This window comes from Tenrec ecaudatus, chromosome 9, assembly GCF_050624435.1.
Source record: "Tenrec ecaudatus isolate mTenEca1 chromosome 9, mTenEca1.hap1, whole genome shotgun sequence".
Taxonomy (NCBI): domain Eukaryota; kingdom Metazoa; phylum Chordata; class Mammalia; order Afrosoricida; family Tenrecidae; genus Tenrec; species Tenrec ecaudatus.
In genome coordinates, this window is record NC_134538.1 from 47811789 (window position 1) to 47825243 (window position 13455).

At 56.4% G+C, this 13455-nt stretch overlaps 1 protein-coding gene across 2 annotated transcripts in view; it reads left to right on the forward strand.

Annotated features, from left to right (window-relative positions):
• The window catches only part of SLC28A1 (solute carrier family 28 member 1), a 57799-nt gene that overhangs the window by 14086 nt on the left and 30258 nt on the right, over positions 1–13455 (forward strand). For both annotated transcript variants that reach the window (XM_075558037.1, XM_075558038.1), the window contains exons 5-7: positions 2065–2206; positions 3556–3669; positions 4741–4818. In XM_075558037.1, coding sequence (XP_075414152.1) covers positions 2065–2206; positions 3556–3669; positions 4741–4818 — 334 coding nt within the window. The remainder of the gene's footprint in view (positions 1–2064; positions 2207–3555; positions 3670–4740; positions 4819–13455) is intronic.

The following is a 13455-nucleotide window of genomic DNA, read 5'->3' on the forward strand; positions in this document are numbered from 1 at the left end:
CAACATATGTGCAAATGTGCTTAGTACAATTGATGCATAGATTGGTATAAGAGCTTCAAGAATGCCAATAAAATTATTTATTAAAAACAAACAAACAAACAAACAAGGCAGTCACTTTGAAAAAGTTTGTTTCTTACAAAGAGTTAGACCCACTCTAGGATTCAGTCATTTCCCTCGGTCTTTACCTCCGAGAAATGAAACGTTTGAATTGTAATGGCAAGCAAGTCTCGATATATCCACACGATGAAATCCCACTCAGCTAGTGGTTCTCAACCTTCCTGATGCTGCAACCCTTTCATACGGTTCCTCCTGTTGCGGTGACCCCAACCATAAAATCATTTTCATTGCTACTTCATATCTGTCATTTTGCTACTCTTATGAATTGGGCGACTCCTATGAAAGGGTCGGTCAACCCGCAAAGGGTTCGCGGCCCACAGGTTGAGAACCGCCATACTCAGCAATAAATAGGAATGTGCCCTATTTGTAAAGCCGCCTCGTGGCACAGCAGTTACGCATTGGTCTGCCATCTGAAAGGTCGGCAGTTGAAAATCACTGGCTGCTCTGAGGGAGGAAGATGGGGCTCTCTCCTCCTGGAAGCAGAAACTCCCCGGGCAGTGCCACCTGTCCTACAAGGGCACTACGAGTCGGCAGAGACACACAGACGGCGAGTTTGGGCACTCCTGCGCTCAGCAATGTGGCCAAATCGCAACATAATTAAGTGTAAGAAGTCAGATTAAAACAAGAGTGGGCAATGTTTGGTTCCATTTATATACAATTCTAGAAAATGCAAAGTAGTCCAATGGCCAAACTGCCGCCCACCCCACCCTCCATCAAAACCCTGCCTATCTGTTCTTGCCTAGGAGGAGCTGGAGCAAGGGAGGAAGCGAGGAGAGGTTCAAGGGCATGGTCACTGCCTCCATTGTGTTGACAGTTGCTAGTCAGACCCAGTTGTCAAAACATCTCACACTTGAAACCCAGAGTTGCTCAGAGCAAACAAACGAAACCCCAAACTGTGTTTACATTTTTCAAAAGTGAGTCAACTTCAAGAAAAATAAGGGAATCCACAGATGTCCAGGTTGGAGGTCACAAAACCAAGACAAACATCGTGTCCAGGGAACCAGGGTGACAGAAGCCTGGGGCTTGGGGAGCCCACAAAGAGAGAATGCTGGACCGCGCCTTTCCTGATTCTGTACGGGGCCACGTGGGGCCACCGCTCCTGGCCTGGGTGGCTGGGGCCTGGGGAGGGCTGGAGTTAACAGACAGACTTCGCAGCCAGTGTCTGGGATAAAAATCTGCCCTCCCCACTGTCTCAGTGGGTGGCCTTGGGCAAGTCCTGTCACCTCTGTGCCTCATTTCTGAGATGAGGACAGTAGCAGGGTGTAGCTCAGGGAGCTCTGTGGACTCCACAGGAGAATGCATGTCAAGAACCCGACCTTGTACAGAGCGCACCCGGAGCGCTCGGTGAGCCTTCGCCGTCACGACTGCTACCCAGTAGCCATATCCACCGGATGCCCCTGCCAGTGCCCGCACGCTTCAGACTGCCCCCCGGGGAAGGGAACGAGCAAATGAAATCCCCATTATCTGAGTGAATGTCCATTTTAGTTCAGAGCCACACAGGGCGTGCGGGCCACAGCTAGTCTGCTGTGCCTGGTCTAGACCACGGCCATGGCCTCTGGCCGGCGGGGCAGCAGAGCCTGGGCTCAGAGTGCTGCGCCCCTCACCCCACAGTCTGCCTCAGCCTGGCAGCTCAGAGCGCCATTGCTACTTGCTGGACCCTTCCCCTGTGCTTGGCACCAGGCTGAGCTCATGCACACATCCTTGGTTTGCGCCCTGTCAGTGACCTTGAGGAAACGGGCTCCCTGGCCCCTTTTAACTCAAGGGGAGACTGACTCAGGGACACCCAGGACCATGCAGCTCGATAGACCCTCTAGCTGCTGCTCTCTCTACTGTGCGGGTCTCTCTCCCTCCCTGCCAGCCCGGAGCACCTGTCCCCAGGGCTTTGGGTGCTGGTGTGTATGGGTGTGTATATGCTCAGGGTGACAGCTCCCTGTCTCTCCTCTGCAGGCTTCTAGCCCTCCTTGCTTTGCTGGGCCTGATCCTGTGGCTGATTCTGGACACCGCCCGGCGGCCTGAGCAGCTGGTGTCCTTTGCCGGGGTCTGCGTGTTCCTGCTCCTCCTCTTTGCCTGCTCCAAGCATCACCGTGCAGTGAGTGTTGGCTTGAGAGACCCAGACTGGAAGACAGTGCAGGGCCTTCCTGCTGGGGAGGGGGGGCCCTCTGGGCTCGGGTTGGGGCAGGTGCTTCTTTGGGATGGGGAGAGCCTGTGGGTATTGGGACAGGCCTCTGCTGAGAGCACCAAGGGCTCAGCTAGGTCCAGCTCCACGTAGGCGACTGTAGCCCAAGGCAGGCCCCAGAAGCCCTTAAACTCCCAGCCTGCGGCTTGGCTGGCTGCCACCCTCAGGGTTCCACACTTGTTGCCTCGGAAATGTGTCCTCAGGCTGGAGGGCTCAGGAGCCCCTCCTTCGACTAGAAGTCAAGGCTTTCCTAATGGTGGCTCCTGTGCCGGATGCCCTGGAGTTGAGGCTGACATCTGTCAACCTTACAGCGCACAGCAGAACTGACAAACACCCCCCCTGCCCCCGGGGGGTTTCTAGGCTGCAGACTGCCCAGTCTTTTCGCCCGTGGAGGGGCTGGGGGCTTCAAGCCACGCTCTTGTTCCTTAGTGACCGAGCGCTTCACCACTGCCCGCGCTGTCAGCAGTCGCAAGGGGTTCTCAGAATCAGCCCCAGACCAGCAGATGCAGAATCTCCGCTGTTCCCACACGCCCTCCAGGGCGTTTGGATGTGGTCAACATCTCCACCCCTCTTTAGAGAGGGCTTCAGACCTTCTCTCCTCCCTCCTCCCTGCTGTGTCCTCCTCTCCCTCCTTCCCTCTCCCTCCCCTCCTCAGACTCTCTCCTCTGCTTGAGATCATTGGCATTTGACCCCCAAGCAAATACCTTCCCTCAGGCCAAGCCTTCTAGTTAGTTCCCTGCACACCTCTGCTGGCTGGCTCCGAGCCATCACTGTGAGGTGTCATTAAGTGCTGACTGGGAACAGCAGTCCTCTGTGTCCAGCCCTCTCCTGCTGGGATGGGTCCTTGAAAGGGAGGTGGGCGTGTTTGAGGGTCGGGAGGAGTGAGAGGAAGGTCTAGGCAGATGGGACCAGTGCCCCTGCTGGGCCCTGGGCAAGTTGGAGTCCCAGTCCTGAAGCAAGAGTCCCAGGCCTCCACCCAGACCTCCAGCTCCTTCCATCAAGGGTGACTAGAGGGACCAAGAGCCTTGGCATGCCAAAGCCTGGCCCAGGTTCACATCAGCCCTTGCATAGGCCTTGCCCATGGTCCAGGCCCATGACTGCTAAAATCGTGGTCTATTCTGGACCCCAAGGAGGGTCAGGCAGCAGCCCCAGAGTGCAGGCTGGGTTCAGCTCCACTCTCTATATAGATAGGGCCTGAGACCCTCACCCCACCCCGTTTCTGTGATTCCGTCCTGAGGAGCTGAGCTTTCTGTCCGCGGCAGGTGTCTTGGAGAGCAGTGTCCTGGGGCCTGGGGCTGCAGTTTGTACTTGGACTCTTTGTCATCAGAACAGAACCAGGATTTGTCGCATTCCAGTGGCTGGGTGACCAGATCCAGGTGTGTATCTGGGGCCCCTGCAGGCCAGGGAATGGAAGGGAAGCCACTCAGTGGTGGGGGAGGTCATGGAGAGGGGTGGGGACAAGGAGGAGGGGTGTACTGGGGCCCAGACTAGGCAGACAACAGGGGCCCGGGGACCAGCTCTTTCAGGTGCTGTCGTCTGTCCGAGGTGGAAGAGAATCCTAGAACAGGGAGGGCCTCAGGATTCCCGGGCACACTGCAGGATGTGGCCCTCATCGGGCCTTAGCACAGTCCCACAGGTCAAGCCTACTCTAACCTCCCTCTTGAAAAGAGAAAACATCCCTGAACCCATTGCCAGCAAGTCAGCGGACCTGTAGCCGTGCCCCACAGGACTGCCCAGGCTCCGCTATGGAAGCAGACTGTCACGTCTTTCCAGCAGGCCCTTCTAAGTGCCCACTCTTTGGTTATCCTCCGAATGGCTAACCACTGGGCCCCCAGGGCACCTTCAGCTCTCTCTTAGCATCTTGTGTTTCTATGTCTTCTCAGGGGGGTGGGGGACTGTGCGAGGGGCAACAGGAGGCGCTGCATGCCCAGGGGCTTGTCCTGCTTTATAGATGGACACCCTGAGGCTTGAGGGAACTGGCGTAGTCTCCAGTCGCAGGGGTCCTGTGGAAGCATGATTCTAGCGCCACCATGGGGACAAGGTCAGTCACTGGTGTTGAGGGGCTGAGCCGGCAATCCAGGCACCACTTTGGACGGTCTGCCTGGTCTCATAGTCTGGCCTCCTCAGCTGTCTCATCCTTGCTACCCTGACAAGGCTCCGCTCAGTGTATTTCATTAGGATTTCGGGGGAATGTCTCAGAGGGAGCAAGGACCCACAGTGGGACCTTAAGACACATTGCTAGGCCCTGGGCATCAGCCCCTGATAAAGGCCCTGGGCATCCTTGGGGCCAGGAGGGCGTGCAGCTTTGGCATCAGGAGGGTGTGCAGCTTTGGCATCAGGAGGGTGTGCAGCTTTGGCATCAGGAGGGGGGGCAGACAATTTCTTCAGCTCCTCCCTGTTCCCTTCCTCGCTGTATCCACGCGTGTTGTTTTGTTTTCTCCTTCCAGATCTTCCTGAGCTACACCGTGGCTGGCTCCAGCTTTGTGTTCGGGGAGGCCCTGGTCAAGGACGTCTTCGCCTTTCAGGTCAGTTTGACTCTTGGCCCAAGAGGCCTTTAGCAGCTGCTGCCCAGCTGCCTCCAGCAAGCGGGGAGTCTAAGCGAGCTGGGCCGGGCTAGGGCTGAGCGTGGCGTGCACAGTGCTGGACCTGGGGAGAGAGGGAGGATTCCTGGGGGAGAGGCCATTCTGGGGAAGCTGAAACAGCTTAGGCCTCAGAGCCCTGGGTGGGCCCCAGCAGTGTGTTTGCCTAGTGTTCTGGTTTTGTAAAGTGTGCCAAAGTAAGATATTTCTGTGTTCTTTCTCTTTAAAACCCATCCTCCTCCCCTGCTGCCATGATATCATTGCTAGAGGGCTGAGGACAGGAATAGGGCTGCCTAGCATGGGGCAGGGACTTGAGGCCCACAGGGATAGTTCCCAGAAACCCTTAGGTCATCTTCTTACCGGGCTCCTCCTGACAGGCCACCTCCTCCAGGAAGTCTGCCCTGGTGAGTCCAAGTAATCATACAGAGCCTCCGTTTTCCATCCAACAATTCATACACGTGGTAGCGCATGTCACTGTTGGCAATCCCCCAACTTAATGGCACTGAGCCCACTGGTTCCCTGTGTTTTCCCGTCTCTACTCCTTCCTCCTCCCTTCCTAACCCTTCTAAGACTTAGTCTTTGGACAAATGCTGGCTTTTGAATCTCAAATGGTTGGTCATTCTAAAGTGTGTGTACAGACTGCTTGGGGCTGTGAAATAGACCCATGGGGGTAAATTTCTGTTCCAGGCCAGAAGGGTGACCAAGGTCCAGCTTTGAAGGTCCCTCCAGACTCTGTTCAACCAGCCAGCCTGATCTTTTTATGATTTTTGAGCTTTGTTCCACATTTTCTCCCATCTTTTCCAGCATCTTTTCGTGTGATCCCTTTAGAGCCGTCGGTGGTGGTGGTAGTCAGGCACCATCTACTTCTTCCGGTCTCGGGTCACGGAGACTGGTGTCTGCATGGCCCATTAGTCCTTTGGCATAATTATTCCCGTGTGTCTTTGACGTTCTTCACTCAGCTTTCCTCTACATGAGCAGAGACCAAGAGTCTTGCCCGGGCTGGCATCTCAGAAGCCCTCCATATGCTACTTGTTACTCACCAAAGCAGGAGGCGACCCTTCTCCTGTGCACTACGCTATGCCCGTTGACCGTGGTCTCTCCAAACTACGGTCCCATCCTGAGCCCCCGCGGCTAGGGACGCATCCCTTACGGTCTTTGGTTATGACTAAGAAGTTCCCATAATCTTGCCCCCTGTATTCTCTGCTGTGTTCATGGATACATTGGCAGCATAGGAAAATACACAAATAGGAACATCCTTTATCAAACTGTGAAAAAATTCCATGCTCTTCCCAGTCCCTGCCCCCACCCCCATGCTCTTCTAATTCTATTTTTTCACAGACGTTGCGAAGCCCTCTCATAGGTATCTGCCCGTAGATTGCTGTTGTTGTTGCAGCTGTTACTATGTATCTCTAATAGTATTTACCTCGATGCCTTTAATTTGGGGTTCTCTCCATGTCTTCCTTTGCCTTCATTACCAACAAATAACCTTTGTGCCCAGAATATTGTAGGGCGAATGAAGGCACTCTTCTACCTCCACGTTCTTACTGTGTAATGGTGGAGACTCCCCCACCCCCGACCCTAAATCAGAGCAGATCAGCCTGGGCCTGGTGGCCCCGTGTGCCGGCAGGCTCCAGGGTTCCAGGTGGCGCTGTGGTTAGATTCCTGCTTCCTCCCGTGAAACTGCCCAAGCACGTATGTGCTGGTCTAGTCAGAGCTAGAGCGCGCGTGTCCTCTGCGCACCCCATGGCTCACGCCCGGCCGAAGCCCCAGTTCCACAGGCTGGCTGAGGGCCCGTTCCCTGGTTCGCTGGCCCAGTTCTGCCAGTGTCGGTGTGCTACAAGCCCTGCACGTTCTAGACTCCAGCCCCAGGGAGCAGCTGGGCAGGAGCCCCATGTGCAGACTCCTGGGTTTCTGCTTTTTCTCATTCCCAGAACAGCTGGGGTGTTTGGTCTCAGCCTGAGCCCTAGGCCTGGTCTTGCACTTGGTGTGGAGGTAGGCCAGGACTCCTGACCCGTGTGCCCCCTCCTAACTCGTGTCCCCAGACACTCTGGGGGACGTGCCTCCTTGCACGAGATGCTAACCGTGACATCCCGCCAAGGACCAGGCTAGGAACCTACCCGCTCAGGAATCTTCCTGTCCCTGAACAGATTTGCCCACCATGTTTCTCGAAGGCCAGTCTGTGTCAAAAGAGCAGCCTCTGTCCATCCCTCAGAGGCCCCTGACACCATGTCCTTGGGGGCAGTCAGGGGCTGCTCCTTTCACAGTTGTTCATAAGCAAGCAGGGCGGCTTCAAGGGGACAGCATTGAGGATCTGGCCCAGGGTGACGTCTTGTGTCCACTCAGCGTCGTGGGCAGCAGCGTCTTACTAGTTCATCAGTCGCCACAGGCTCAATTCTTACTCATGGTGACCCCATGTGTGTCTGAGTTGGCTTCAACGGTGGGTTTCCTTTGGAAACAGATCACCAGGCCTTTCTTCTGAGGCACCTCTGAGTCCACTCAGACGTCCCACCTTTCAGTTAGCAGACAGGCGTGTTATCCATCGTGCCACCCAGAGATTGCCCCTCCGTGCCCAGCCAAGCCCCTGAGAGAAGCAGTGACCAGACCACCATCACAGTCACGTAGTGAGTCGAAGCAGAGCTAGAGCTGAGCCTGCTGCTCAGGCCCGCAGCCTTGTGCTTATCCATAGAGACCAGTCACCTCCCTCAGGACAACAGTATGTTAAACACGTCATGGTCCCGGCAGAGCACTGTGAGAATCAAGAGCCGTGAGGAGAGACATAATAAGCAGCGTGATGTATTATTAACCAGCCTTTCCCTGTCACATTCCTGGCCTCTGGGAGGCCCTGTCCTCTGGAGAAATTCCCGGTCAGTGTACCTGCCAATGGCGGCCTTGTAGAATGTCAGGCCCATGAGGGAGGCGCCAGCCAAATACTCCAAGGCTGTGAACGTCCTTTCTCATGGACTCACAATCACAGAACTTCCTGCACATCCCTCCTGTCCCCTCTCTCTTGCACAAATGCACGTATCATACACTCACACACACGCATACAGATATACATACCACACACATACAGACACACCACACACACTCTCACACATGCACAGACCCTGGGTACACACAGAGACACATAACTCACACCCACTCCGACTCATGCACAGACCCACGTACTGCACACACGTGCCACACACGCTCTCCAAGCTTGGGACTTGCTGTCGAAAGCACGGGTTCCTAAACTGATGGGCCCACAGTCCCCTTTTCAGAAAAAAACAAAAGACTCAACCCTCCCTGGGAATTCAGAGCGCTTGCGCCACAACCCATAATCCAGGATAGACTGTGGGTACTGCTTTGCAATCCCCGGGATCATTCCACACCCTCTAGGGGTCGGGATGACCCACTTTGGGAAACGCTGGTCCAAACGAAGGGGCTGAGGTTTGACAGGGTGCCTCAGGGGCAGGGTTGGGGGGTCTTTCCGTTCTTTGGATGAGTGATTTTGATCCCGTCTAAAGCCTAGACTCAGGGGAGACTTCTCCAAGCTCCGCTTTTCGAATCCCCACTGCTGCCAGTCCAGCTGATCCCTTCTCTGGGATGTCCAGGCTCTGCCTGGGGCCTCTTCTGCCTCAGCAAACGCTGGGCCTAGAGTACAAGGTGACGTGCTGGCTGGCCACCTCCTGACTAGGCACATTGGTTAGTCACGTACCTTGACTCCAGTCTAGCTACTTTCCACCCCATGTGCAAGCACCCCCAAACCCCCTTTCCTGGGTCTGGTTGACCTGGGGGCATCTGCAGGCAAATCACGCTGACTGCTGAGGGACACACCCACTGACCAGCCAGCAACAGGGCTCGGACTGACCCGGCCAGGCGCCCCAGGCGGAAGGGAAAGGGCTCATCTTCCTACGATGTCCAGGTTTCTGCTCTCTGAAACCTCGGTGGTCGACAGCCTCAGATTTTGCACACGCACAAAAAAGACCAAGTCAGAGAAGAACTGAGGGCTCCATTGGGTCTGGTAATTAGGGGTCACTGGTTACCTTAATGGTTCCTGGTGGACCTGGGTGGCTTGGCTACTAGCCAGAAGGCAGACCTGGTGCCTGGAGAAGGCAGACCTGGTGGTCTGCTCCCAGGAAAGCCCTAGGGAGCGCTCTGCTCTGTGGCACGTGGAGTGGTCTCTACCCCGGGGCTTCACGTTGCTGTTCGGGGTTCCACCCCTCTACCCCCAGTCCGTCCTGGCTGTAGGGAGCCTCGGCACAGCAGGACGGATGGCACACTGCCCGCCCTGCCCATCTGCACAGTTGTGCTTACATTTGAGCCCATGCTGCAGCCGCTGTGTGAAGCCATCTGATTGTGGGCCTTCCTCTTGCTCGCGGCCCCTCCACGTGACCAAGCGTGCTGTCCTTCCCCAGGGACCGGTCTCTCCTGACAGCGTGTTCAAAGTACGGGAGGCAATGCCTTGCCACCCTTGCCTCCAAGCTCTCTGGCCGTACTTCTTCCAAGCAGGCGTGGGAACCTTTTGTCTGCCAGGGCCATTAGGGTAGCTATAAGGTCCTTCGTGGGCCACACTGGCAAGCACTTCATTCTCTCAACCCTCACGGAATCCCGGCAAGTCTCTCTCTGGTGAGGGGTGTGATGGCAGCGGATTTGGGTGAGTTCATGGGGCCGTACATGGCCCGAGGGCCGGATGTTCCCCGTCTCTGCTCCACAGCAACAGATTTTTGGTTTGTTTGTGGCGGGTTTGGGGGGTGAGGCATCCCGGAGTAACCTTAGTGAGCGTGGTTTTTAGGGGAGGGGCTGGGAAGTGAGTGGAGGCTTGGGTGGGATGGCTGAGAGGGGACAGGTGGGACAGGGGAAGCAGGAGAGAGCTGACGAGAACACGGCTCCTTCAAAGAGGTGGGGACAAGGGAGCAGAGTGCTGAGGTCTTTCTGGGTGCAGGGATGGACCGGAAGTCAGGTGGCATGTCCAGAGAACAGCAAGAGCCCCCTCCCCCCCCCACCCCCCACCCCCGGTGTGTCCCGACCTCGAGTGACAACTCTGCTTTTCGTGCCTGGGGGTGGAGTCGACGTAGCATTGCTGAGGCTTCCTCTAGTTCTCAGTGTTTGTGGCGGGGGCTGGAAGCAGGGAAGGCAGGACTTGGGCCTGGGAGAGGCGGGAATGGGAATTTTCTGGAAATCAGCCTCAAGTATAACGCCATGTCAGGCAGAGCCCTGGCTCAGCTCCCCACAAGGAGAGGGGGTGGCGTCCTGCATTCAGCGCCAGACTGAATCAGAGGCCGTGGTCGGCACTCTCAATGAGCGGTTCTTGAGTGTGGGGCTGAGATCACAGGCCACGGCGTCCAGAAAGGCCTGGTGCTCCAGCACCACCCCTGACCTGCTGACAAGGCCTCAGCCAGAGCTGCTGGCCCCCGGGGCCACGTTTTTGGGACGGCCTGGCCCAGAGGAGCGGGGCTTCCTCTTTCTTTGTGTTGTGAGTAAGGCTCAGCACCTGCAGGACCACCTGCTCTAAGTCCCTGTAACACACCAGTCAGGGCATGGGGACTGCTCTCTCCGGGGAGCCCCTAAAACTGACAAAGGAACCTCTAACGCTGGCCCTCCAGACAAAGCCGGGGCCCATGGGAGAGCCTTGGCAACCTGTCGGGACTCAGCCGTGCCTGGTTCTCGGTGCGTGACTTGGGCAGGAGTCCCTGGATAGTGTGAATGATTCGTGTGTTTGGCAGCCAACCAAAAGGCTGGGATGGAAGCCATTGAGCAGCTTCAGCAGAACTTCCTGCTGGTCTACGTTCGAGAAGCCGGCCCCTGGCTCTGGGGAGCCCAGGCATCCTCTGGCATGGGGCTGCCACGAAGCAGAGTTGGCTCAGTGGGCAACTTGCTGCTGTTGCTTGTCCTTGGTGGAAGGGACAGGCCTGGGACATGCCACAGCCTTCAAGCGCCCATCCGTGATGCGGTGGCCCCCTCTTCCTCCCTCCTCCCCTTCCTCCCTCGGTTGCTATGAGGACTGATGGATTGGGGTACGTTGGGTGCCTGGCACAGAGTAGAATCGCCTGACTGCTCGCTTCCCGGCAGCCCCTGCAGCGTGTGAGCTGTCTGCCCTGCTCCTTGCCTGCCCTCTCTGCAGGCCCCATGGGGGTCTCTGACCTGGGAGGACAGGTGGGCTCTGGGGGACTTTCTTTAGCATTACGTGCCCCCGCCTGGGAAACCAGGAGTCGTTTTTCTTCTCTTCCATTCATTTTCTGTCCTGAGGGGCAGCTGCTTCACGGTGACCCCATGGGGAGCGCAGTGGAACTGTGCCGCACAGGGCTTCCCGTGACTGGGTTTTCAGTTCATTGTCAAGTCTTTCTTCGCAGGCACCTCTAACCTTTCAACTAGCAGCTGGGCCCGTTAAGCCATCTGCATGCCCCTCCCCCAGGGACTCCTCTCCGGAACCAAACCAAAAAAGCAAGCTCACTGCCATCGAGTCAGTGACAACTTACAGTGACCCACTGTGAGTCTCCGACACGGGGACTGCTTGCTTGTTTCCTTATGACAATCCATCACTCAGTGGTATTAAGCATAATTGTACTTATGTTGCTATCAACATTTCCAAAACATTTTCTTTTTCCTTGAGCCTTTACTATCAGCTCCTCTTTTTGGAACTGTTTATGAGAGTAGAAAGCCAAGTGTTTCTCCCGACAAGCCACTGGTGGTTTTGAACCGCCAACCAGGCGGCTCACAGCCCAATGCATAACCACTACACTACCACAGTCACCTCTTAATCCAAAACACAGCTCTCCTGCCATAAAATACCCCCTCACAGGTTGGCAAGGCTTCTTGGTTGCTGCCTGGATCAAGTCTCAACGCTGCAGGTGGGTCCCGCTGCCCCAGTCCCTGTCTCCCTGGCTTGGGGCTGCCTCTGCAGCGGTGCCAGGCTGCCCGCAGGGCCTGGGGTGATAAACTGGGCATGCCGTCTAGACAGTACGTGATCCCGGGGAGAGCAGAATGATGTCACCGCAAGGGCGTGGGTGCTTCCAGCACAGACAGCAGGGAGTCACGAGGGGGGAAAGGTTTCTCGAGCCATTCCTGGGCTCGCTGTCAGGCGACACCCCAACTGCAGTGACGTGGGCGGGCGGCGGAGACATAGTGTGGAGCAAGTCCAGACACAAACCGCCGTGCGCCTCAGTGTCTTCCTGGAAGAGAAAAGGGAAACCCCCCAGAGAGTCTGGGTTATGGACTGAATTATGTCCCCCAGAAAAGGCGTTGTGAATCTATGCCCGGGGCTGTCATCCTGTTAGGGAATGGGTTGTCTTTGTTGTGTGAATGAGACAAGATGAGTGTATGATGTTTCTTAAATCAATCTCTTCTGAGAGATAAAAGAAAGGGGAGACCCAAAGGGGTCGCGACCCACAGGTTGAGAACCGCTGACCTAGCGCCTAAGCCTGGTTGTCCAGGTTTTCCTTAAGGAAACAAAACAACTCTTCCTCAACCCCACTCTCCTCTTTAGCCATTGGCTTTCTTCCTCTCACACAGCTACACTCTTAAAAAATGATATCTACACTACACCCTCGTGCCTCACTCCCTCTTTGGTCCACCAACGGTGGACCTCATACCCTCCTTTGACACTGCTGCTCATCCAGGCCACCCGGGACCCCTGCACTGCCAAGGTCCCCGGGCCCACCTCATATGCAGGTTGGAGCTGCATGATGCCCGGAGACTGCAGAAGTATTGATGTGCTGGGCTGGTGCCGGTGAAGGACCCCGAGGATGCCATGGCCGGCCAGAAGGACACACAGGACCGCCAGGCACGAAGGACAGCCAGACCCACATTAGGAGTGAGGCTGGCGAGACCTCGTCCCGGGGACTGTGCACATGGTATGGAGGAGTCCCGCGTGGGAGATGGACTGTCCCAGTCCTGCAGTCATGGACTCAGACCCACCTGTGAAGCTGGGGCAGCGCTGGGAAGAATTTCATCCTGTGGAGCACAGGGTTACTAAGAGTGGGGGTCCAACCATCCACCACAGCAGGAGCAAGGTTTGTCTCTGTCCTTACCTACCTCACCCCCGAACCCACTGGACATCGCTGGCCACCATCCATTTCTGAACCTTCGCCCCTCAGTGTCTGCCTCACCCCTCTCCTGGACAGCCTCCGTCCTCCCTGGCCATTTCCCTGTCTCCTCCACGGGGCTCTCTCCCTTCCTCCTCCTCCGTCAGTGATGCCGACCGCATGGCTCTGTCCTGAGCCGGTGTTCTTCTTAGCCCGGCAATCCCCTCGGTGACTCTCGACTCATGGCCTCAACTTGTGCATCTGTGCACGAGAGTCCCCAGCCCACGCCCGACGCAGGCCCCTCCCTTGAGCTTCGGCTCCTCTTAGCCAGATGCTCCCCCAACGTGGCACTTGGGTGTTCCACAGGCACCTCGCACCCAGGAGTCCTCCTCAGCCTTTGCCCTGGCCATTGAGAAGTGTCCTCCCATGGGAGAAGCCATAGGTACAAACGAGGAGTGCAGAAACAGAGAATGAATAAGATGTCCACAGTCCCAACACACAGAAGCAACTATGCTGCCTTCCCGTCTTTTTCCCAACTTCCAGACTTAGCATTTCAGCTTCAGAATGGCCCCTGGTAAAT